Source organism: Panthera leo, chromosome B3 (genome assembly GCF_018350215.1).
Source record: "Panthera leo isolate Ple1 chromosome B3, P.leo_Ple1_pat1.1, whole genome shotgun sequence".
NCBI lineage: Eukaryota > Metazoa > Chordata > Mammalia > Carnivora > Felidae > Panthera > Panthera leo.
Genome location: NC_056684.1, coordinates 103913477 through 103935955, shown reverse-complemented (window position 1 = coordinate 103935955; position 22479 = coordinate 103913477). Strand labels below are relative to the sequence as shown.

The window sequence follows — 22479 nt, the reverse complement described above, 5'->3', positions numbered from 1 at the left end:
TTATTTATTGCTATATTCCTACTACATTAAGGAAAGTTTGCAAACAGCACATAATGGGGACTTCCATCTCTTAAAATAATAGGACAGATTCCTGGTGGAAACAGAACTGGCTATAGACCAGGCAGGTCTTTTCTGAAGGGGATATTGGTGAGGAGAAAAGGTTGGACATTGCTAGTCCAACTAAATGGCATGGTGCAAAGTGATATTGGAGTGGTACCTGTTCCCATGTGCAGCAGGATGGAGTGAGTGTTTATAACTGAAAATCACAGTGACATACAGACAAGGAGAGAAGAGATAACTCAAACCAGAATGCTATGTTCACTATTGTTTGGCAACAGTTTGTTGGGCCCTGCTGTTGTCCACTTTGCTTGCCAGACTTCACATGAGGGCTTGGTTAGAAAGATCTGTGTTAATGTTTTTAGCTCTTGCTTCATGTTTGTAAGAGTCTCTTTATTTTTTAGTGTAAAAGAAAGTGAGTGATCATAAATCAGTTACTGAAGGTGTGCCAAAACTCAGTACTTAACTGAAACTTAAAGAAAAAGTGAATATTGTATAACTCCCCCCACACATTAGTGTAAGTAAGCATGGTCCAATATTTGCATTTCAAGGACTTTAGACCCTTGGCCTGAATCCTTTAGTTCCACCACTTAAAGAAGTACACCTCTGTACCATATTTCATTCAGGAGGCTTCATATTCAACTCTATATTTGCTTTTAGAACAAGTTTTATAAATTTATGTGTTTATTAAATGATAGGTATTTTAGCTGTTTTATTTCGTTATATTCATTCAGTTCAGCTTAAAGTGGGATATATGCAGCAATATGATCTGAATTATTTTCATAAATCTTGTTTGTCTTTTTTGGGTTCATAAACCAGAAGAGACACTTAGGCTTTCAGCAAGCAATGATTTTAATTTTTTCAGAGTAAACTTGAACTGCAAGTTTTACTGGGAAGGGATTATGGCATTATAAAATCACAAAATTTCAATACCAGAAAGACAGATTTTTATGTTTTATTGATTCATTTATTGATGATAATGTATTTCCGTTGCTCACAAGGTTTTATTTGTATGGATTTTAAAAGATAATTGTTGGAGTGAGGGTCTATTGGCATACATAGGGGATTATTATTATTTTCAAATATAAAGATATTTGGTATGTATAGGGTTTGTTTTTTTAATTATTGCTTTCATTTATTTTTGAATAGATAAAGGAGGCAGCAGACATCATTCAGAAGTTGCACCTAATTGCCCAAGAGTTACCTTTTGACAGGCAAGTTCATTTCTCAAGAGCTAATTTGCATGTATGCTATAATTTATAAAGTTTTGTTTTTCCCTGTATGTTTTTGCTTATTCAACAAGAGTTTATTGAGTACCTCCTTTGTACAAGCATAGTATATAAGAGTTGATTGAAGAAATATAGTTTCTTAATATCTAAATTTAGTGGTATACTTTGACATACTTTCAACCTTTTGTCTTTTTTTTTTTAAGTTTATTTTATTTTGAGAGAGAGCGCGTGCGTAAACGGGTCAGGGGTAGAGAGAGAGGGAGAGAGAGAATCCCAAGCAGTCTCCACACTGCCAGCAGACCCCCAGACACGAGACTTGATCTCATGAACCCATGAACCGTGAGATCTTGGCCTGAGCCATGATCAAGAGTCGGACACTTAACTGATGGAGTCACCCAGGTGCCCCTCTTTGTCTTTCTTCTGAAAAAAAAATTGCTGAAGAATTTTGAAATTTCCTAAAGTGATGTTTTAAATTTTCTTTTTTTTTGGACTCTGATAAGCTGGAATGGAGGGAATGGGGAAAGTTTAAACATGGGGCCATTCAGCTGCTTTTTCTTATATCTAGATGAGAGTCCTTAAACTTTATGGAGTTTTAGACACCTTAAAAGTTGATGAAAGCTAAAAAAGTTTCTTCAGAAAATTCAGATCCACACAGATTGTTATAAGCAACTTCATGGAATTTTAGACTCTTTAGCCTAGCCACAGACTCCTCCTTAGGGACTTCAAAATTGGACCATTTCCTTAAATGGGTAAAATGTGTAGATCACAATAGGTTGCCTGATAATTGTTGGATAATCTCTCCATTCTATTCTGCATATACTCATCTTCTCCTATTTTTCAGTTACATATTTCTCTTACAATTCTGTTTTAGTCTCTGCCAAGCCTTGGAGTTGAATATATGTCCTAATTAGTTTTAATTCTTTCACAGAGGTCAGTATGGCCTTACATGCATTCTATTCCACCATGACTTTGATACATCAGTTTTGTATAACTCTACTTTTTAAAAAAAATTTTTTTAATGTTTATTTATTTTTGAGAGAGAGGCAGATTGCGAGTGAGAGTGGGTCAGGGGCAGAGAGAAAGGGAGACAAAGAATCTGGAGCAGGCTCCAGGCTCCAAGCTGTCAGCACAGAGCCCGACGTGGGGCTCGAACTCACAAGCTGTGAGATCATGACCTGAGCCAAAGTCGGATGCTCAACCGACTGAGCCACACAAGCGCCCCTGTACAACACTACATTTTTGTCACCTTCTTTATCTGTCTTTGCCATCTCTTTTGCCAACCATCCTCCTCTCTCTCCAAACTGATTACATAGAATCTCTCAACATTACTTTTTCATAATGTACATTCTCCCTTGATATGTAAGATTTTAAAAAATTCTAGTGTAGGGGCGCCTGGGTGGCTCAGTCGGTTGAGCGGCCGACTTCGGCTCGGGTCATGATCTCGCGGTCCGTGAGTTCGAGCCCCGCGTCGGGCTCTGTGCTGACAGCTCAGAGCCTGGAGCCTGTTTCGGATTCTGCGTCTCCCTCTCTCTGACCCTCCCCCGTTCATGCTCTGTCTCTCTCTGCCTCAAAAATAAACGTTAAAAAAAAAAAAATTAAAAAAAAAATTCTAGTGTATGGTAGTATGTAATGTTTTAGTTTTTGAATTTGCAAAGATTGGATGGTTCGTCTGTAACACACATTGCTGGGTTCTTTTTATGACTTCTATTTTATGTTTCATATACTGTTCTTGTTATTTTTCTTTTAAATAACAGTAATGGAATTTTTTTTATGAAAAAAATCCCAACAGAAGGGGCAAATAAACAAATAGGAATTTAAAATGTTAGCGAATAGGGCCACCTGGGTGGCTCAGTTGGTTAAACATCCGACTTCAGCTTGGTCATGATCTTAGGTTTCATGAGTTCAAATTCTGCATTGGGTGAGCTTGAGCCCCTGCTCTGAGCTCCACATTGACAGTGTGGAGCCTGCATGGGAGTTTCTCTCCCCCTCTCTCTCTGCTCCTCGCTCACTTGTGCACACTCTCTCTCTCAAAAATAAATTAAAAAAAAAATCTTTTAAAAACTTGTTAGTGAATATAAGCAGAGACAATAGCTCAGTGTTGGGGCTGGTGGGGTTGTTAATGCCTCATATAGAACATCTCCCTCTTTAACAAGTTATTGTTTATTCAGAGTGAATTTCATAAATGAGAACTAGCCACCCCATCTGAATGGCCCAAATTCAGTTTTGTTACCTGGCATGCTTACTATCAGTACTCTTTCCCTCCTGGTTGGCTGACTAGCTGGTTTGTTTGCTTTCCTTCTTTCCTTCCTCCCTCCCCCCCTCCCTTCCTTCCTTCTTTCCTCTCTTCTTCCCTTTTCCCCTCCCTTCCTTCTTTCCTTGATGATGACCTTTAATACAAAGGTTTCCCTTATACTCCCAGACCCCGTTTCCCCTTTTATTAACATCTTAGATTACTGTGGTACATTTTTCTCTAGTATGAACCTCATCATTGGTTTTTATCTTCCAGATTTTCAGAAGTAAAATCCAAAATTGCGAGTAAGTGGAGTTTGATTTATTTAATAGTTGTGAATAGGTGATAAAAATACTTCTATAAAAGAAAAATAGTAAAAGGAGAGATAGTGGGAACAATGTTATCTTCTCACCTTATCCCTGAGTTTGACTCCTCTTCATTGAAGCAGTCATTACCAGTTTCTTAGGTATTCTTCTAGAATATCCTATGGATATACAAGCATAGGACATAAATCACATATACATGTGTAGAATTTAGTCCTGTCCCTGGTTGTTTTTAAATAATTGGTAGCATCCTATACAAATAGCTTTATACCTTGTGTTTTTAATTTAACAGTGTATCTTGGAGGTTGTTTTGTATCCATGTATCTGTAAAGTAGGTTCTTTGTCTTAAAAGCTAAGAGCTTTTAACTTAAAAGCTTGTGTGAGCATTTCAGTATCTTTATAACTGCTTACATGATTAGTTTTATCCTTTCCAGTCTTTGGATTATATTTTAAGCAGATCATTCTGGGTCTCTGGAAAAGCCATTATATTTGCAGGCTCCCATGGTAATTTGAGTCATGTTTGGGAGACCATTGCATAGAAGGTTCAGAGAGCCACCTATTTTCCCAAAAGTGTTACAATAAGAATGACATAGATAGTTGGACTTCTTGGCAACGTTTCTGATTACTGTAAGATTAACACAGCATTCAGGTTTTCACACAGAACATTAGTAGCCTCAATAATGTAGTGAATCAGACACCATGTATTATCTTAAGGTGATATTTGGTGTTAAATCCATGATAGTTCATGGTAAAGACATCTGAATTCTAGTAAAGAGTTCTGTAGTCCTCTTCACCATTTCTACAGCTTTATGTTTAAGATTTTTCCTATCTCATACTATCAGAAATGACATCCAGAGGTTTATCTCAGTCAGCTGCTTTTTTAAGTAACAGTGGTAAGTGGTAGTCAGACCAAGGGAGTTCAGCTGTTTTCCTGGTTGGGAAGATTTCTTTGTCTTTAAAAATATAGATTTATATTATATCATAGTGTATTTTAGGGGCTAGACTCAACTGCGTATAATCACATATTGTTTTTATAAGTCTTTCAAAAGAAGGCTAGATCCATAGTCAATATATTTGTAAATAATTCATGTGCTTGTAAATAACTTGCATACATTGTCCCGTTGTAGCTGAATTACTTCCTTTTTACTTTTAGGCAAATACCATGATTTAGAATGCCAACTGATTCAGGAGTTTACCAGTGCTCAAAGAAGAGGTGAAATCTCCAGAATGCGAGAAGTAGCAGCAGTTTTGCTTCATTTTAAGGTAAATAGTAATTATTAGAAATGAAGATTAATCTTCAAGATTGTGGAGATTATATAAATTCTATATATTATAGTCACCGATTATCCTGTTAGTTGTATGACTCTCACAGTGATTATTTTTATTGTTTTGAACAATTTAAATGTATATTTCATATCTCTTCCATAAATTATGTTAAATTTTAGGTATTTAATATTATATTCAATAAAATTTTATCAATGACTTTTTATATTGGTTGACATAGAAAATCATACTGTCTTCTTGTCTTTTTATTTTTTCAGTCAAACATGTTATGAAATAGGTCAAAAGTAAAAAGATTTAGCTTTAAATATCTGGTGGAATGTAGGAGCCAGAGATTAGATGGAATATAATTAGTAAAAGACTTAAATCCAGAAGATCTTAGGTGGTAATACAAAGAAATACTGTCTTCTTGGATTTTGAATTAGGGAGAGAATCCCTATAAAGAAATTAAAGAAATAGTGCTTTGCAATTTGTTTCCTTTTTTTTTTTTCAGAGAGAGAATGCAAATGGGGTAGGGGGGCAGAGGGAGAGGGAGAGGGAGTGGGAGAGGGAGAGAGAGAGAGAAAATGAATCTTAAACAGGCTCAGCACAGAGCCTGATATGGGGCTTGATTCCATGAGCCTGGGATCGTGACCCAAGCCGAAATCAAGAGTCGGACTCTCAACCACCTGAGCCACCCAGGTACCCCCGATCTGTTTATATTTGTATCTGAGTAGGAAATAGGAGTTTTTTGTTGGACTTTTCACTTACAAGTAACATATTAAGTATTGAGAATGGCTCTTGACACAATAGTGTACTTTGGCATTGCTTACTTTACTTGTTTTTATGTATGATTTGTTAATGGACAAAAATCATTATAGAGAGCTTAATATGACACATTATTTTGTTTAAATACATTCTGCTAAAATAGATTTAATTTTAAAAGTAAATTTCCAGAATGCCAGTTAAATGCAGCTCTGTTCAGAGTCTTGCAAGGGAACACAAATGCTTTGAATCCAAGAGTAGAAAGAAGGAAATATATATATATATTAACATGAAATACATAATGTATTTATTTATATATATTAAAAACCTTTTCTCAAGACTGAATCTGTGTGTGTGTGGGTGCATGCATGCATATACATGTTTTGGAGTTGAGGGAGATTGGCTAGGTGATCATAGGGCAAAATGACTACAAAAAACTCATACCAGTTTTCTTCTTTCATTCTAAAATCTTGCAAGGATATGAACCAGGTGATCAATTTCATAAAAAGCAACTGGGAGAATTTCATTTAAATCCAACAACTGTTATTATTGGTGATTTATTAGGGCATAGACATAGCTTTATTACATATAATAATTTTTATTGAGATTATTACTGTTGTGATTATTGTTATTAAAACAGAACTATTATAATGTATTTCTTTCTTCTTTGTAGGGTTATTCCCATTGTGTTGATGTTTATATAAAACAGTGCCAGGAGGTAACCTAATAGTACACTTTTCTGGATTTTATTTTATGCTAATTTGTGTTTTAAAAACCATTTTAAAATCATACATTAACTATGTAAAATGCCTCTGTTTAGGGTGCTTACTTGAGAAATGATATATTTGAAGATGCAGCAATACTCTGTCAACGGGTAAACAAACAAGTTGGAGATATCTTTAGCAATCCAGAAACAGTACTGGCTAAACTTATTCAAAATGTATTTGAAATCAAACTACAGGTAATTTTAAACTATGACTAAGTAATTCTTAAGGCAATAAGTGATTTTTTTCTCTGTTTTGAAAGTTATTTATTTATTTTTTAATTTTTGGTTTACTCATGTAATGCCCTTTGGAATAGTAATCTCCTTATTCAGTGAATGGGAAAAGAATAACAACGTCATGCTTTTTTAAAAAAATATTGTTCACCAAGAAAAAAGGTGCTAACCACCAAGCATCATCAGAGCACATGTTTAAAATTTGTGTAGCAGCAGTACAAGTCATAAAAGGTTGTAGAGGGGTAGCCTCAGATTGTTGTTGTTGTGGTTTTTTTTTTTTTGAGAGAGAGAGAGCATGCTAGTAGGGGAAGGGCAGAAAGAGAGGGGGACAGAGGATCCAAAGCAGGTTTTGCACTGACAGCAGAGAGCCCGATGTGGGGCTTGAACTCATGAACCATGAGATCATGACCTGAGCCCAAGTCAGACGCTCGACTGACTGAACCACACAGGTGCCCTGGTAGCCTCAGATTTTTATTTTTATTGGGTCCTCACTTTGACCAATGAATGTATTTATGAAATTGAGTAAGAATTGTAAGCACAGTCTGTAGAATTTTCATAATATGGTACTAATATGAAAAGAAAAAACATAGTAATTTCTAGGTGTGTAGGATGGTTTAGTGTTGTTTTGGCTGTATTTCATGGACGTGAGACACACAAAAAAGTTCCATGCTGTTCCGCCATCTTGGCTCCTCCCGAAAACAGTAATTTAATGTACAACCTGGACTCCCATAGCACTATACATTAAGGCAACATTTCCTAAACTATGTTTTCTACTGGATTAAGCAACATAAAAGAAGTTTTTGTTTTTAAAACACAATTCAGAACTTTTTATAGCCTTTAAAAGTACTAACACATATTGTGATTCTCTAGGAGGAATGTAAAGTACAGCATTTCCCAATTTTAGAGTAATGCCTGTTAATCATAGGGGACACTAGTGTTAGCCAGGCCACAGTTTGAGAAATGCTGCTTTAAGGAATTGACTATATCGATACAGCATCAGGTTTTGTTTTTTGGGTTTTGTGGGGTTTTTTTGTTTCTTGTTTTTTTGAATATTTATTTATTTTGAGAGAGAGAGAGAGCATGAGCAGGGGAGGGGCAGAGAGAGAATCCCAAGCAGGTGCCACTCCATTAGCATAGAGCCTGATGTGGGGCTCAATCCCAGGAACTATGGGATCAGGACCTGAGCCAAAATCAAGAGTTTGATGCTTAACGAACTGAGCCACCTGGGTGCTTCTGAGTTTTGTTTTTTAAATGTACTTTAAAAAGCAAGACAGGCCAGTCTCAAAAGAAATTTTGAAATTCTTAATACTTATTCCCAAGACTGCTATAGATGAACATGTAAATATGAGAAGCATTAAAAATTAAAAGCCTATTAATAATTTTTTTATATTGGTATACTTCTTATGCATTGCCTTTCCATTGTATTTTAAGTAAGAACAGCCCCAGAATGTGGAGTAATTTAGAGAAAAAATATAATGTTTACTTGACATAATGTTGGCCATTTTTTTTTCCCCTCCAGAGTTTTGTGAAAGACCAGTTAGAAGAATGTAGGAAGTCTGATGCAGAGCAGTATCTCAAAAATCTCTATGATTTATATACAAGGTATGTTTTTAATTACTAGAAAATAGTAACATCTCAGATTTTCTTTCCTTTTTTTTTTTTTAATAGAAAATGGTGAAGTATTCAGGTATTTTTGAGTAAAAGTTTGTTAGTAATTTACCTTTCAGTATTAAATACTTGGTTACGTAGATTACTGTTATAGAAAGAGCAGCATTCTTAGCACATTAACTTAAGGAATCAGATATTCTTTATAGTCATGTACTTTAATGAAACTTTGTTTATGTTGTTTAAGACTCAAGAATTTTGTTTTGAATTTTAATTGTAAGCTAGTTCCCTATCATTTTTTTTCTAAGAGGTAGTATGATTATATTTATCTGCAGTTAAATCTTTAGAAATTGAGAAAGTCACAAATTCTTAACAAATTAGTTTCAGCCTTAAGTTTGATATGAAAATTTGCCTTAGGCTTTTGTAAATGAAAGTGTTACACTTAGAAATATTATATCAGAAGCTTCTTAATGGAGTTTTTTTCCAGTCCTATTGTTCTTTGTCAGTGACGTCATTTTGGGAGGAGGGTCTTCAAAAGTAACTATAATCAGGAAGTCCATCCCAACAACGTTTATTGTGAGTCTGTATTTAACAATGCAAAACAGAAAATTAAAGAAAAGTCCACATGGGCAAAGACAAAAGGGAGAATGAACAGAGAGTAGATCTTTCAGTATTCTGACTTGGGTACTATGTTATGAATGCCATTAGAGTGTAGTTGAAGTCATTCTGCCACTGTTGTCATTTCTAGACTGGTTGGTTGCCTAGATTTTTTCTCTTAAGTCGCCTATCCCTAGGAGATTATCCTTAGTCAGTTTGCAAAACCACAATGTTGTTTGTGATGTCAGTCTACTTTATATATAGCGCTGTGCAGCTTCTCTCTGTATCCTAAGCACCTTCCCAAGGTTTAAGAAATGGTGGTTTAACATAAGTTATTAAAATTACATTGTAAAAATATGTATTCCTCAGTGTTATTACTATACCTAAAATATACATTCATCTTTTTCTCCCTTTTTCCATGAAAAGAACCACAAATCTTTCCAGCAAGTTGATGGAGTTTAACTTAGGTACTGATAAACAGACTTTCTTGTCTAAGCTTATCAAATCCATTTTCATTTCCTATTTGGAGAACTACATTGAGGTAGAGACTGGATATTTGAAAAGCAGAAGTGCTATGATCCTACAGCGCTATTATGATTCAAAAAACCATCAAAAGAGATCCATTGGCACAGGAGGGTAAGTGTTTTTGTTAAATGTTACAGTTAAAACTAAAGATGTTAAGAATTTTATTGTATTTGGACAAACTTGTCAAATATTGACAGTTACTGAAATTTTCTATGAAGAACTCATTTAACCCAGCTTATTTATGACACCACTGATCAAATCCTGTCTCTTGAACCATGTATTGAAATGACCTAACATGATGTAATTAAAATGTAAAGCAGAATACCAGCACTATAAATAGTCGCCTTTTTTTTTCCTAGACTGAATAAATTATTCCAGGTTATTAACTAGGAAGCACATCATTTTTTGTTGTTGCAGGTGTGGAAAAAAAAAATAGCAAATAGTTTACATTTTAAGTACCCTGAGCTTTTAATGACTTGGGCATAAAATTACTTAATTAATACCTAAAGCCTGGGATTATTCACATACTAGAAGAAAATGATTTGTTCTAAGAATTGGTGGCATCTTAGTTATCCAGATCTCAGCTATGTGGAACCCAGTCACTTTTAGTATGAAGCAGAATGACTTATGCAGAGCCATGTAATTAGAGTCCAGAGTACACTCAAATCACTTTCTTGATTCCCAGTTTGTCATATACTACATAATGATCAGGGAGAAGTTATAGTTAGGAATAAGAAGTGACATCTTGGGGGCACCTGGGTGGCTCAGTAGGTTAAGTGTCCAACTGTTGATTTCAGTTCAGGTCATGATCTCATAGTCGTGAGATCAAGCCCTGCGTCGGACTCAGCATGGAATGTAGAGCCTGCTTGGGATTCTCTCTCTGTCCTCTCTCTGCTTCTCTCCTGCTTGTGCTCGTGTGCACGTGTGTGTGCACGTGTGTTCTGTCTCTCTCTCTCTCAAAATAAATAAAAAGTGACATCTGAAAGGCAGCAGCAAATAAGGGAAGAAAAAAACTAAAGAACAACCATGAGAATTAAAAAAAAAAAGTAGGTTGGGGCTCCTGGGTGACTCAGTTGGTGGAGCATGCAACTTTTGATCTTAGGGTTGTAAGTTCGAGCCCTCCATTGTGTGTAGAGATTACTTTAAAAAAAAAATATTCACAGTACTCCAGAGTTAGGTATACTAGGAGCAAAAGAAGTTTAACCTAAAGATACCACCGTATAATAAATGTTCAAAGTGACTGGTTACTCAGTCATTAAGAAAAGCTATATTATGGTTAATATATCTTATTTAATAATAATGAAGAAATAAGAAGTATGTTAAAATGGTTAAATGTATTTAAAAAAGCATTAAATTTTTAAAGTTTAAGAAGGACCATTTAGTTATATTAACTAATTTGGAATAGTCCACTTGCTAAGGAAACCAAATAAGGAGTTTTTGGCTATTGAGTCAGAATTATAGAGCTGAAAAAGACTTTAAAAGTCCTAACTCCAAATATACTAATTTTTCAGATGAAAGTCTTCTGTGTAGACATTAAGGCTTGTTTCACTTTATAGAACTAGAGTTTATTGGAATTAGAAGTTTTAGGTCTCCTGGCAGTTAGTCCATTTTTCTTTGTTGATGTATACTAAGTTGAACAGCATTTGAAATTGAAATCTGTGTATAATAAAGTGTTCTCTTTTTATTTGTTGTCATGATCCATTAGTATTCAAGATTTGAAAGAGAGAATTAGACAACGTACTAACTTACCACTGGGGCCAAGTATCGATACTCATGGGGAAACTTTCCTATCTCAAGAAGTGGTGGTTAATCTTTTACAAGAAACCAAACAAGCCTTTGAAAGATGTCATAGGGTAAGAGTAATTGTAAACTTATTTTATTTATATATAGTTGTGTATTTTAATTTTTGCCTTGTAATAAGATATAAATCTGCTATCTGGTTAGGTACAACTATTTTTTGTAATAGAGTTTTTGTTTTGAAGAACAGAATTATTTTTAAAGTTATTTAGAAGTATATTTTAATATAATTTTACAAGTTGAATATACCAATTTTTTTTGTAAGATATTAAATCGATACATGAAAGGGAGGTTTCGAACTATCTTATAAAAATATAGAGCATTAGGGAGAGAAGGATGTTTTAAGAACCCAGGTATTAAAGGAAAAGAATGAAAAGTTGACTCTATTAAAACCAACAAACACACTTTGACAAAGTAAACAGATAAGTCACAGCCTGCAAGAAGTATCTATAGCTAGTATTACCAGCAGAAGATTATGTGAAACAAATAATAGTGGCACGTAATTGTATAGCACATACCATGTTCAGAGCACTTTAGGTATACATTACTCATTTAATCATTGTAACAACCTTGTGAGGTTTTTATTCCATTTTACCGATGAAGAAACTGAGATATGTACCTCTTAAGCAGTGGAAATGAGAGTTGAGAGCATCTTAATTTTTTATTTGTATCGATGTGTATATGGTTTACATATTTTATATTGACAGACGGTAAATCAGTATAAATTACACACATAAATCAATAGGAAACAAAGGCTACACATAAACAAATAGAGAAAATGCAAGTTACCAATAAGATTTTCACTCTCACTAATAGGAAAATGAAACGTAAAATAGGGAAAATAGTATCTCATTCAGTCTGCAAAAATTAAGTCTGATGATATCAAGTGTTGGTAAGGATGGGGAGCAATAGATATTTTCATGCACTGCCATTGGAATAGAAATTGTATCTTTACTTTGGATAGTAACTTGAGAATTCCTTAGAGAAACTAATAGGTATATGTGCCACATTGTTTATAATGGTAAAAAATTAGAAGCAAATTAAGTGTGCCTCAAAAAGAGAATTGATAAACTGACATTGTTGATACACTAGAAAACTATATAACAATTTAAATGACTAGAGTTACGTGTATCAACATTAGCAAATCTCAGAAATACAATGTTGAATACAAGATGGGGAAAAGATATATTCAGTATAATACCTCTATATAAATTTTTAAAAAGTAAAACTATACCTTATATCGTTTAGGGATGTGGACAAGCATAGGCATGATAAATTCAGGATAGTGGTTGCCATGAAGGAGGAGTACCTAAGGGACTGTATCCATATTTATAATGTAGGTCCCCCTCACCCCCCAGATCTGAAGTACATTTGGAAAAATGTTAAGATATGACACATCTGGGGGTTATGGATATATTTGGTAAATTACTGTGTCTAGTTTTCTGAATGCTGGAAATAGGTTAAAATATTTCTAAAGATCATCGAACTTGAAACTGTCAACATTATATTGTTTGAGTCACAGTAACTAGCTCTAAATCATGACCTTTGTCTGGAAACTTACAAGATAGAAATTTAGTTCAATTCAGTGCATTCTGATCCAGCAACATTATGTGTTTACTTTGTACCAGCTGCCATGTTAGACATTGAGGATATAAATGAAAGACATATACCTTACTTTTGAATAGTGTGGAGAAAGGAGGTAGCATATAAAGAATCAGTGCAAAGTAGGTATATCGTGCTGGGACCAAAGAAGATGCAACCAGCTCTGCCTGGTGAAGGAATTGAAGAAGAGTATTTTTTATAAAAGATTACAAGAAGGGAACTTTTGAGGCCTGAGTCTTGAAAGCTACATAGGATATCTACAAGAAGGTAATTCTTGCAGAGAGAATACTACATATAAAAAGACATACATAGGGCTGTCTGGGTGGCTCAGTCAGTTAAGCGTCCAACTTTGGCTCAGGTCATGATCTCACAGTTGATGGCTTCAAGCCCCTTGTTGGGCTCTGTGCTCCAGCTCGGAGCCTGGAGCCTGGAGCCTGGAGCCTGCTTTGGATTCTGTGTCTCCCTATCTCTCTGCCCCCCCTCCGCTTGCACTCTCTCTCTCTCTCTCTCTCTTTTTCTCTGTCTCTCAAAAATAAGTAAAAATGTTAAATAAAAAAAAAATAAATCCTTGGTGGATGTCAAATGGCTTTCCTCCTGTAAAAAAAAAAAAAAAAAGACATACACAAAGATTGGCTGTGCAGCATAAAATGCTTGAAATAAAAATGTACATTGGAGAGTAATAAAAAAGGAAGTTGAAAATGTAGACAGAAACTTTTTGTGTACTCTGCTTAGAAATTTAGACTTGACCTTGTAGTTGATGGAAGCTTTAAAGGACAATTAAAAAGGACAGTGTAACTTTTGCACTGTTGATGGGAATGCAAGCTGGTGCAGCCACTCTGGAGAATGGTATGGAGGTTCCTCAAAAACTTAAAAATAGAGCTACCCTCTAGCCCAGCAATTGTACTACTGGGTATTTATCCAAAGGATACAAAAATGCCCAGTGTTTATAGCAGCACTATCAACAATAGCCAAATTATGAAAAGAGCCCATTTATCCATCGACTGATGAGTGGATAAAGAAGATGAGTGGATATACAGTGGAATACTACTAGGCAATCAAAACAATGACATCTTGGCATTTGCAACAGCATGGATGGAACTGGAGAGTATTATGCTAAGCAAAATAAGTCAGTCAAAGACAAATATATGATTTCACTCATACGTGGAATTTAAGAAACAACAGATGAACCTAGGGGAAAGGATGGAAAAATAAAAGTAGAGACCATAAGAAACTCTTAAAGAGAACAAACGGAGGATTGCTGGAGCTGTGTTGAGTGGGGGAGGGTGGGCTAAGTGGGTGATGGGCATTAAGGAGGGCACTTGTTGGGATGAGCACTGGGTGTTACATGTAAGTAAGGAATCATTAAATTCTACTCCTGAAACCATTGTTACACTCTATGTTAACTTGGATTTAAACAAAATTAAAATATTAAAATTAAAAAGGGCAGTGTAATTGGTCCTTTTTTTCCTTTTTTAAAAAATAACTTCCAGATATCTTTGACATTCAGTAAACTGCATGTATTTAAACCACATGATTTGATAACTTTGATAAGTTATATCTACATTTCTGAAGCTATAACTTCAATCAAGATAACAGATCCAGTACCCCAAAAAGTTTCCTTTGTCCTTTTATAATCTCCCTTTCCTCTCCCTCCACTTCTGTTCTCATTTGCATGAGACTGAACAGCTTTATGTCACTGTAGATTCATTTTCAAAAAGAAGTTGACATTTGAGGACTGAGTTTTGAAAGCCAAATAGGATGTCTTCGAGAGGTTGATTAATTTTCTAGAATTTTTTTTATAAATGGTATATAGGATATTATAATATAGTATTTTATAAATGGTATATAGAATATATGTACATGTGTTTCTGGCTTTTTCAGCACGATTCTTTAAGAATTCATCCATGTTGTGTATATTATTTACTGTGTTCCTTTTTATTGCTGAGTAGTATGTCTTTGCATGAATATACCACAGTTTATATATTTACCTATTGATAGACATTCAGATTGATTTCATTGTTTGACTATTAATGAATGAAGTTGCTGTGAACATTCATGCATATGTCTTTATGCAGACATAAGCTTTCATTTCTCTTGGATATAGACTTAGTAGTAATACAGGTGAGTCATGTATTTCTTTTAAAGAAACTGCCATACTGTTTTCCAAGGTGGTGGTTTCATTTGACATTCCCACCAGCAATATGTGAAAGTTTCATTTGCTTCCCCATGACCTCCAACATTTGGTATGATCAGTAATTTTAATTTTAGACAATCTAATGGTGGATAGTGATATCTCATTATGATTTCAGTTTGCATTTTCCTAACGACTAATGATGTTGACTGTCTTCATGTGTTTATTTGCTATTCGTATATATTTGAGGTATTTTTTGTACATTTTAAAAATTGAGTTCTCTTATTTTTTGAGAGTTCTGTGTTCTGGTTACATTTCATTTATCAGATATGTGATTTGCAAATGTTTTCAGTCTGTGGCTTGTCTTTTTAATCTCTTAACAGTAGTGTTTCATTTGATGAAATATGGATGATGAGAAGTTCTTAATATTGGTGAAATCCAACACTTTTCTGTTATGGATGGTATCAGAATTTTTGGTATCATATATAAGAAATCTTGGGCTAACCCAAGGACACAAAGACTTCCTATTATGTTTTCTTCTAATAGTTTAATAGTTTAAGATTTTGCATTTAGGTCTTTAATCAGTTTTGAGTTAACTTATGCATGTCATGTGATGCATGGATCAGAGGTGGGTTTTTTTTGTTTTGGGTTTTTTTTGTTGTTGTTGTTGTTGTTGTTGTTGTTTGCATTTAGTATCCAGCTGTTTAAACATTATTTATTGAAAAGCTATCTTTTCTCCACCAAATGCTTGGGAACCTTTGTCAAAAACCATTTGAGAGTTTATATGTTGATCTATTTCTGGACTCTGTTCCATTGACCTACTTGTCTTTGTGCTAAGACTACACTGTCTTGATCACTATAAGTCTTGAGTCAGGTAGTATAAGTCCTCTAATATTTTCATATGCCTTATAATCAGTTTGTCAGTCTCAGGGGAAAAAAGTTTGAAATTTTGATTTTGATTGCATTGGATCTGTAGTTCTGTTTGTGGACAATTAACATGTTAACAATATTGAGTTTTTGGTCTATGAACATCATATATCTCTCCATTTTTTTAGATCTTCTTTAATTTTCCTTAGCAATGTTTTCTAATTCTTAGCACACAAGGTTTATCCCTGAGTGTTTAGGATTTTTTGTGCTATTTTAATGTAATGTCAGTAGTATTTTTTTAATTTGTATTTTTGATACTCTGTGTTAGTGTATAGAAAAACAGTTGATTTTTATATGGTGATTTTATACCTGCAACCTAACTAAACTCACTTATTAGTTCTAATAGTTTTTTTTTTTTTTCTGTAGATTCCACAGGATTTTCTGAATAGACAATCATGTTGTCTGCCAATAAAGTCAGTTTTACTTACTCAAGTATAAAAACCTGTTATTTTGTTCTCTTGCCTCATTGCATTGGTCAGAACCTCCAGTTCAGTGTTAAATAGAAGCAGTTTGAGTAAACCCTGTGTGCTATTCTTAACCTTAAGAATAAAGCATTCAGGGGGCACCTGGGTGGCTCAGTCGGTGAAGCATCCAACTTCGGCTCAAGTCATGAGCTCATGTTTCATGAGTTCGAGCCCCACGTCGGGCTCTGTGCTGCCTGCTCAGAGCCTGGAGCCTGCTTCGGATTCTGTGTCTCCTTCTGTCTATGCCCCTACTCTCTCTCTCTCTCTCTCTCTCTCTCTCTCTCTCTCTCTCTCTCTGTGTCTCTCTCTCTCACTCAAAAATAAACACACACACACAAAAAAAGAATAAAGCATTCACTGTTTCACCATTAAGTATGATACTAATTGTAGGTTTTTCACAGATGCTCTTAATCAGATTGACAAAATTCTTTAATTTCTAGTTTTCTAAGTAATTTTATAAGATTAGGTGTTGTATTTTGTCAAATGCTTTCTTTTTATTTTGTTAATGTGCTGAATTACATTGATTTCCAAAAGTTAACCTTGCCTTTCTTGGATAAACCCCAATTGTTCACCATGTGTTATCCCATGTATATTTTGTTGGATTAGGTTTGCTGAACTTTTGTCAAGAATTTTTGTGTTTGTGTTCATGAGGGATATTGACTTAATACATATACTTTTTTCTCATAATGTCTTTGTCTAGTTTTGGTTGTCAGGGTATACTGGCCTTGTAGAATGAGTTGGAAAATAATCCTTCCTCTTCAGTTTCCTGGAAGAGTTTGTATAAAATTGGTATTATTTTTTCCTTAAATGTTTGGGAGAATTTACCAGGGAAGTCATTTGGGTCTGTGGTTTTCTTTGTGAGGGTTTTTTTAACTACAAATTCAACTTCTTGAATAGACTTAGAAATAGGTTATCTATTTCTTTTTAATTGAACTTTGGTAGTGTCTTTTAAGGATTTGTATATTTTACATAAATTGTTGAGTTTATTGGGATTAAGTTGTTCATGATAGTTCCTTATTGTCCTTTTAATATCTGTAGAATATATAGTGATGTCACCTTTTCATTCTTGATATTGGTAATTTGTATCTTTTTTTCCTGATCAGTCTAGCTAGAGGTTTATCAGTTTTATTGATTTTCCCAGAGAATCAGCTTTTGGTATCTTTGATTTTTCTCTGTTCTTTTGTGTTTCATCAATTTCCACTCTTTATTCTTTTTTTGGTACCTACTTGGGTTTCATTTGCCCTTCTTTGTTTAGTTTTTTAAGGTGGAAACTGAGGTCATTGATTTGAGACCTTTCTAGCTTATAGCTAGTTAAGGGCATCTGTTGAGCATCAGTGAGCAAAGAAGAGAGGTGAAGGTTGTGGTTAGAGTGACTAGTGAAGAATAAACTTTGGGGAGTGGTATTAAGAAGACCAGGAAGGGAATCGAGTAATATCAAATCAGTATTTATAATAGATCTTTTAAAGTGGGCTATGTATTTCAACTCCCCCCTCTTTATATCAGATGATAATCATTACTCTGAGAAAGGTACATGAATGGAGACTACAAAGAGGCAACAATCAATTGATAAACAATACAGGAAGCAGTTATAAGAAGTTGAGAGGTAATTTTCTAACTTTTTAAATAGAGATTTCATTTTCTCACTGTGACGTTAATAATTCTTTTACTGAGTAATCATCAGCAACATCAACAGCAAAATGAACACTTGTGAGTTTACTGTGTGCCAAACACTGTGCTAAAAATACTCTGTGTGCATTTTCGTATTTTATTCTCACCTCTGGACTAGGATATAAGTACTGCTAATAGTATTCCCACCTTACAGATGAGAAAGTGAGGCCTTGTGGGGTTAAATAACATCTTAAGGGGTTACTCAACCAGGGAGTGATGAAGCTGGGATTTGAGCCTGTCATAGTTTAGTGCATCGGCTACTGATTTCCCCATCTCCTCCCCCAGTAGAATAAAGAATCCTTCTTATTTTGAGTTTTGCTAGAATAGCTTTTGTTTAAGTTAGTGGCTCTGGAACTTCTTTCACCACAACCTACAATAAGAAATGGATTTTACAGGGGCACCTGGGTGGCTCAGTCAGTTAAAGCATCTGACTTTGGCTTAGGTCATGATCTTGCAGTTCATGAGTTTGAGCCCCACATTGGACTCTCTGCTATCAGCATGGATCCTGCTTCGAATCCTCTGTCCCCCTGTCCCCCTGTCCCCCTGATCCTTCCCCACTCACTCTGTCTCTCTCAAAAATAAATAAACATTAAAAAAAAAAAAAAAAGGAAATGGATTTTACATGGCAGCCCAGGGGACATTTGTTATATGTATGTTTGTGTATGTGTGATGTTTTGCGTGTATGTGCATCTCATTAAACTATATTTGGTTTTAATATGTACATTATACTTCATTTTCTATTGATTCTCTCTTCTCTCCTCTCTTTCTTGTCACAATCCACTAATGGATTGCAATCCAGGTGAGAAAAACACTGATCTAGTCTAAGCCAGGAGACTTGTAGACAAATAGGGAGCATTGTAACTATATGTCTATGTATGTGAGAGAGGCATTGGGGGTGGGAATGGGAGTATAAGTTATTTTGATATCTGAACACTGGCTACATCTTAGACAAAATTGATTGCTAAAAAAAAAGTTGCTTTTTTTTTTTAAGATAGACTTGAGGAGTAATTTGTTTGGTTTTTCTTTTTAAAGCTTTCTGATCCTTCTGATTTACCAAGGAATGCCTTTAGAATTTTTACCATTCTTGTGGAATTTTTATGTATTGAGCATATCGATTATGCTTTGGAAACAGGACTTGCTGGTAAGTATATTTATTTGTCTTACAATTTGCATTAAATTTCTTTAATCATGCTTAGTTAACTGTATGCATAATAATGTTTTATATATATTCAACTTTATACATCGAATTCAGTTCAATGCAATGAATAATGCTTTTTGAGCTTCTTTAATGCAAGGGTTTTCCAGGTGCTGAAAGTTACACAAAGACACAGTTGTCTCATATTTCTTACATCAAGCAGGGCAGGGCAAGCTACATAAGTTACTGCAGCGTATGGGCAGACTGTAGTACAATGCTATAAGTTATAAAATGTCAAGGGAGCAGAAATAAGGATGACAGCAATTCTTGTTGAGGCAATTGAGTAATATAAGGTGTAGAAAGAAAAATACTCCAAAATAAGCCTGGAAAGGAATGAATTCATATTAAAATTTTTTCTTTTGCTTTTGGTCTTTTGGGTTTACTGGTATTCATAGGGTAATAATGACTTCTTCCCTAAATCCCAGTCCCATTAATCCAGTTGCCTCTGAACTTTCCACCTATCTATTGTGCATCTCAGATATAACATATGCCTAATGAAGCTCTTTATCTTCCATCTAAATATGTTTGACTCCCATTTTTCTCCATGTGTTTGAAAGGTATTACTATTTATGGGTTGCTCAGGCCCCAAACATAGGAGTTGCCATAATTTTTCCTTTTCATGAATGCTGATAGCCAGTCTATCAGCAAATCCCATTAGTATACTTGCAGACATAACTCAAATTCATCTACTTTTCTCAAGGTCTACTGATGCCACTCTAATTTAAATACCATCATCTCGGGGCACCTGGGTGGCTCAGTTAAGCGTCTGACTTCGGCTCAGGTCATGATTTCATGGTTTGTGAATTCGAGTCCCGCATCAGGCTCTGTGCTGACAGCTCTGAGTCTGGAGCCTGCTTTAGATTCATGTCTCCCTCTCTCTGTGCCCCTCCCTAGCTCGCTCGCTCTCTCTCTCAAAAATAAATAAAACATTTAAAATACATACATACATACATACATACATACATACATACATACCATCATCTCTGTCTACTCCTAACTGGCCTTTCTGTGTACATTCTCACTTCTGCACAGTACTGACTCCACATAACAGTCAGTTTGATTATTATTTCTTTGTTTAAGACCCGTTAGTAACTTCCTGTTACTTTTAGGGGGAAAATAATAACAGACTTCACAAAAGCATGGCTTTTGATCTGTCCTCCTCTTCTGTATTCATCCACATCTCCTATTGCACTTCCTCTCACTATCTCAGCCGCTCTGGCCTTCATTCTTTTTTCTCACTCAGGCTTGTTGCGCTTGGTGTTTCCCTGTCCCTCAAATCCTTTTCCTTCAGCTCTTCAATGCCTGGCTTTTCAACCTCTGATCTCAACTAAGAGGTCACCTTCTCAAAGAGTCCTTTGCTGATCACACTAGCCAATGTAGCCCACCTCTCCCAGTCCAGTAACTCATTATTTCGTCACTGAATTAATGTTTTTCATAGCACTTCTCGCAATGAAATTTTCATCTGTTAACATCTGCCTCCGCTAACCAGAATTCATTAATTCAACACATACCTTTTAAGTGCCTACTCCTGCACTCATGGAGCTTTCAATCTCAGGGAAAGGATAGACAAATGACTAGAAAGTGCAATGTAAAATTGAGTAAGAGTTAATGAGAAGTGTTGGGAAATTGGGATGGGAAATTCAGGAACAGAGGGCTTTTTTTTTTTTTTTTTTTTTTTTTTTTTTTTTTTTTGAGGAAGGATGGTCAGAGACTGCCTGTCTGAGGAGACATGATCCAGAGAGCTGAATGAAGTGAAGGAGTGAATTGAGAATTTGGAGACAGTATTTTAAGAGAACAGCATGTAAGCTCTTGTGGCTAGGAATCTTAATCTTTCTTATTCACCATTATTGTCTGGCACCTAGAAAGCACATAGTAGATGCTCAAAAATGTTTATTGACTGTATGTCACATCATTTCATAAAGTTTTTAACATTGAAGCATACTCACCCATAATTCAGTAACCTTGTGGTTTATTCTTACCCATTTTTTTATTTGCTCTCATGATGTAGATAAACATTTGTAGCCTGCTTTTTTTTTAACTTAAGTACAGCAGACTCTTTTTTTTTTTTTTAAGTTTATTCATTTTCTTAAATAATCTCTACACCCAACGTAGGGTTCAAACTCACGACCCCAAGATCTAGAGTCACATGCTTTGTTCCAACTGAGCCAGCCAGGTGCCCTAATTACAGCAGATCTTGACATCGAGTATTTAACATTTGCCATTTGCAAATGACTTAATGTGGCAATTTGTATTGGGTAATAATACCTCAAAGGTATGAAGATTAAAGAAGATAATGAAAAAAGATAACATGAATTTGAATCCATATGGTATGAAGGACCTGTTATTAAGCTCATAAGGAAATCTAGCATCTTCATTTTAATAGTTGTATGTATTCACAATTTGGAAGGGCTTAGGGGTGAGAATGTTTCTTATATTCATAAACTTTCTTCCATGCAGCCATTTAGTTAGTATTTACTAAATGCTGTTTTTTCTAATGATAGAATAAAATTCTGTCATGCATATATATAATAAAGTTAAATAAACTTAACTATCCCCTATTTCTAGATATCTTGAATCTTTTCAGTAATATAAATAATGCTGCAGTGAACGTTGTAGAGCTTAGAGTGTTTTCCTTATTTTGAATTATTTTCTTCGTATGAAATCCCAGAAGTGAAATTAGCAGTTCAGAGTGTGGTACCTGGGGCCCCTGGCTGGCTCAGTTGGTAGGGCATGTGACTCTTGATCTCTGAATTATGCGTTCAAGCCCACGTTGAGGGCAGAGTTTACTTACAAAAACACACACACACAAAGTGTGTTACCAATTTCAAATTTTCTATACATATACAGTTTTGCAAAAGGGTTTTTTTTTTTTGCAGTAATTTACACTGTTATTGACCTTTATGATTGTACTAATTCTTTGCATAGTGTTGAATATTTTTTTAGAATAAAGGGATTTTTTTTTTTTTTTAATTATGTAGAGGGAGCGCACGCATGAGTGAGGGAGAGGGGCAGAGGAAGAGAGAATCTTAAGCAGGCTGCATGCTCAGGACAGAGCCTGAGGCAGGTCTCAGTCCCATACTGCTGGTTCATGATGTGAGATGAAATCG

General features: G+C 35.0%; 1 protein-coding gene across 1 annotated transcript in view; it reads left to right on the top strand.

Moving 5' to 3' along the window:
• Positions 1-22479, top strand: part of EXOC5 (exocyst complex component 5) — a 57577-nt gene that overhangs the window by 25529 nt on the left and 9569 nt on the right. Inside the window, exons 5-13 of the mRNA XM_042943336.1 lie at positions 1207-1271; positions 3793-3821; positions 4993-5102; positions 6538-6582; positions 6685-6825; positions 8381-8463; positions 9490-9699; positions 11294-11441; positions 19210-19318. Of these exons, the coding sequence (XP_042799270.1) occupies positions 1207-1271; positions 3793-3821; positions 4993-5102; positions 6538-6582; positions 6685-6825; positions 8381-8463; positions 9490-9699; positions 11294-11441; positions 19210-19318 (940 nt within the window). The remainder of the gene's footprint in view (positions 1-1206; positions 1272-3792; positions 3822-4992; positions 5103-6537; positions 6583-6684; positions 6826-8380; positions 8464-9489; positions 9700-11293; positions 11442-19209; positions 19319-22479) is intronic.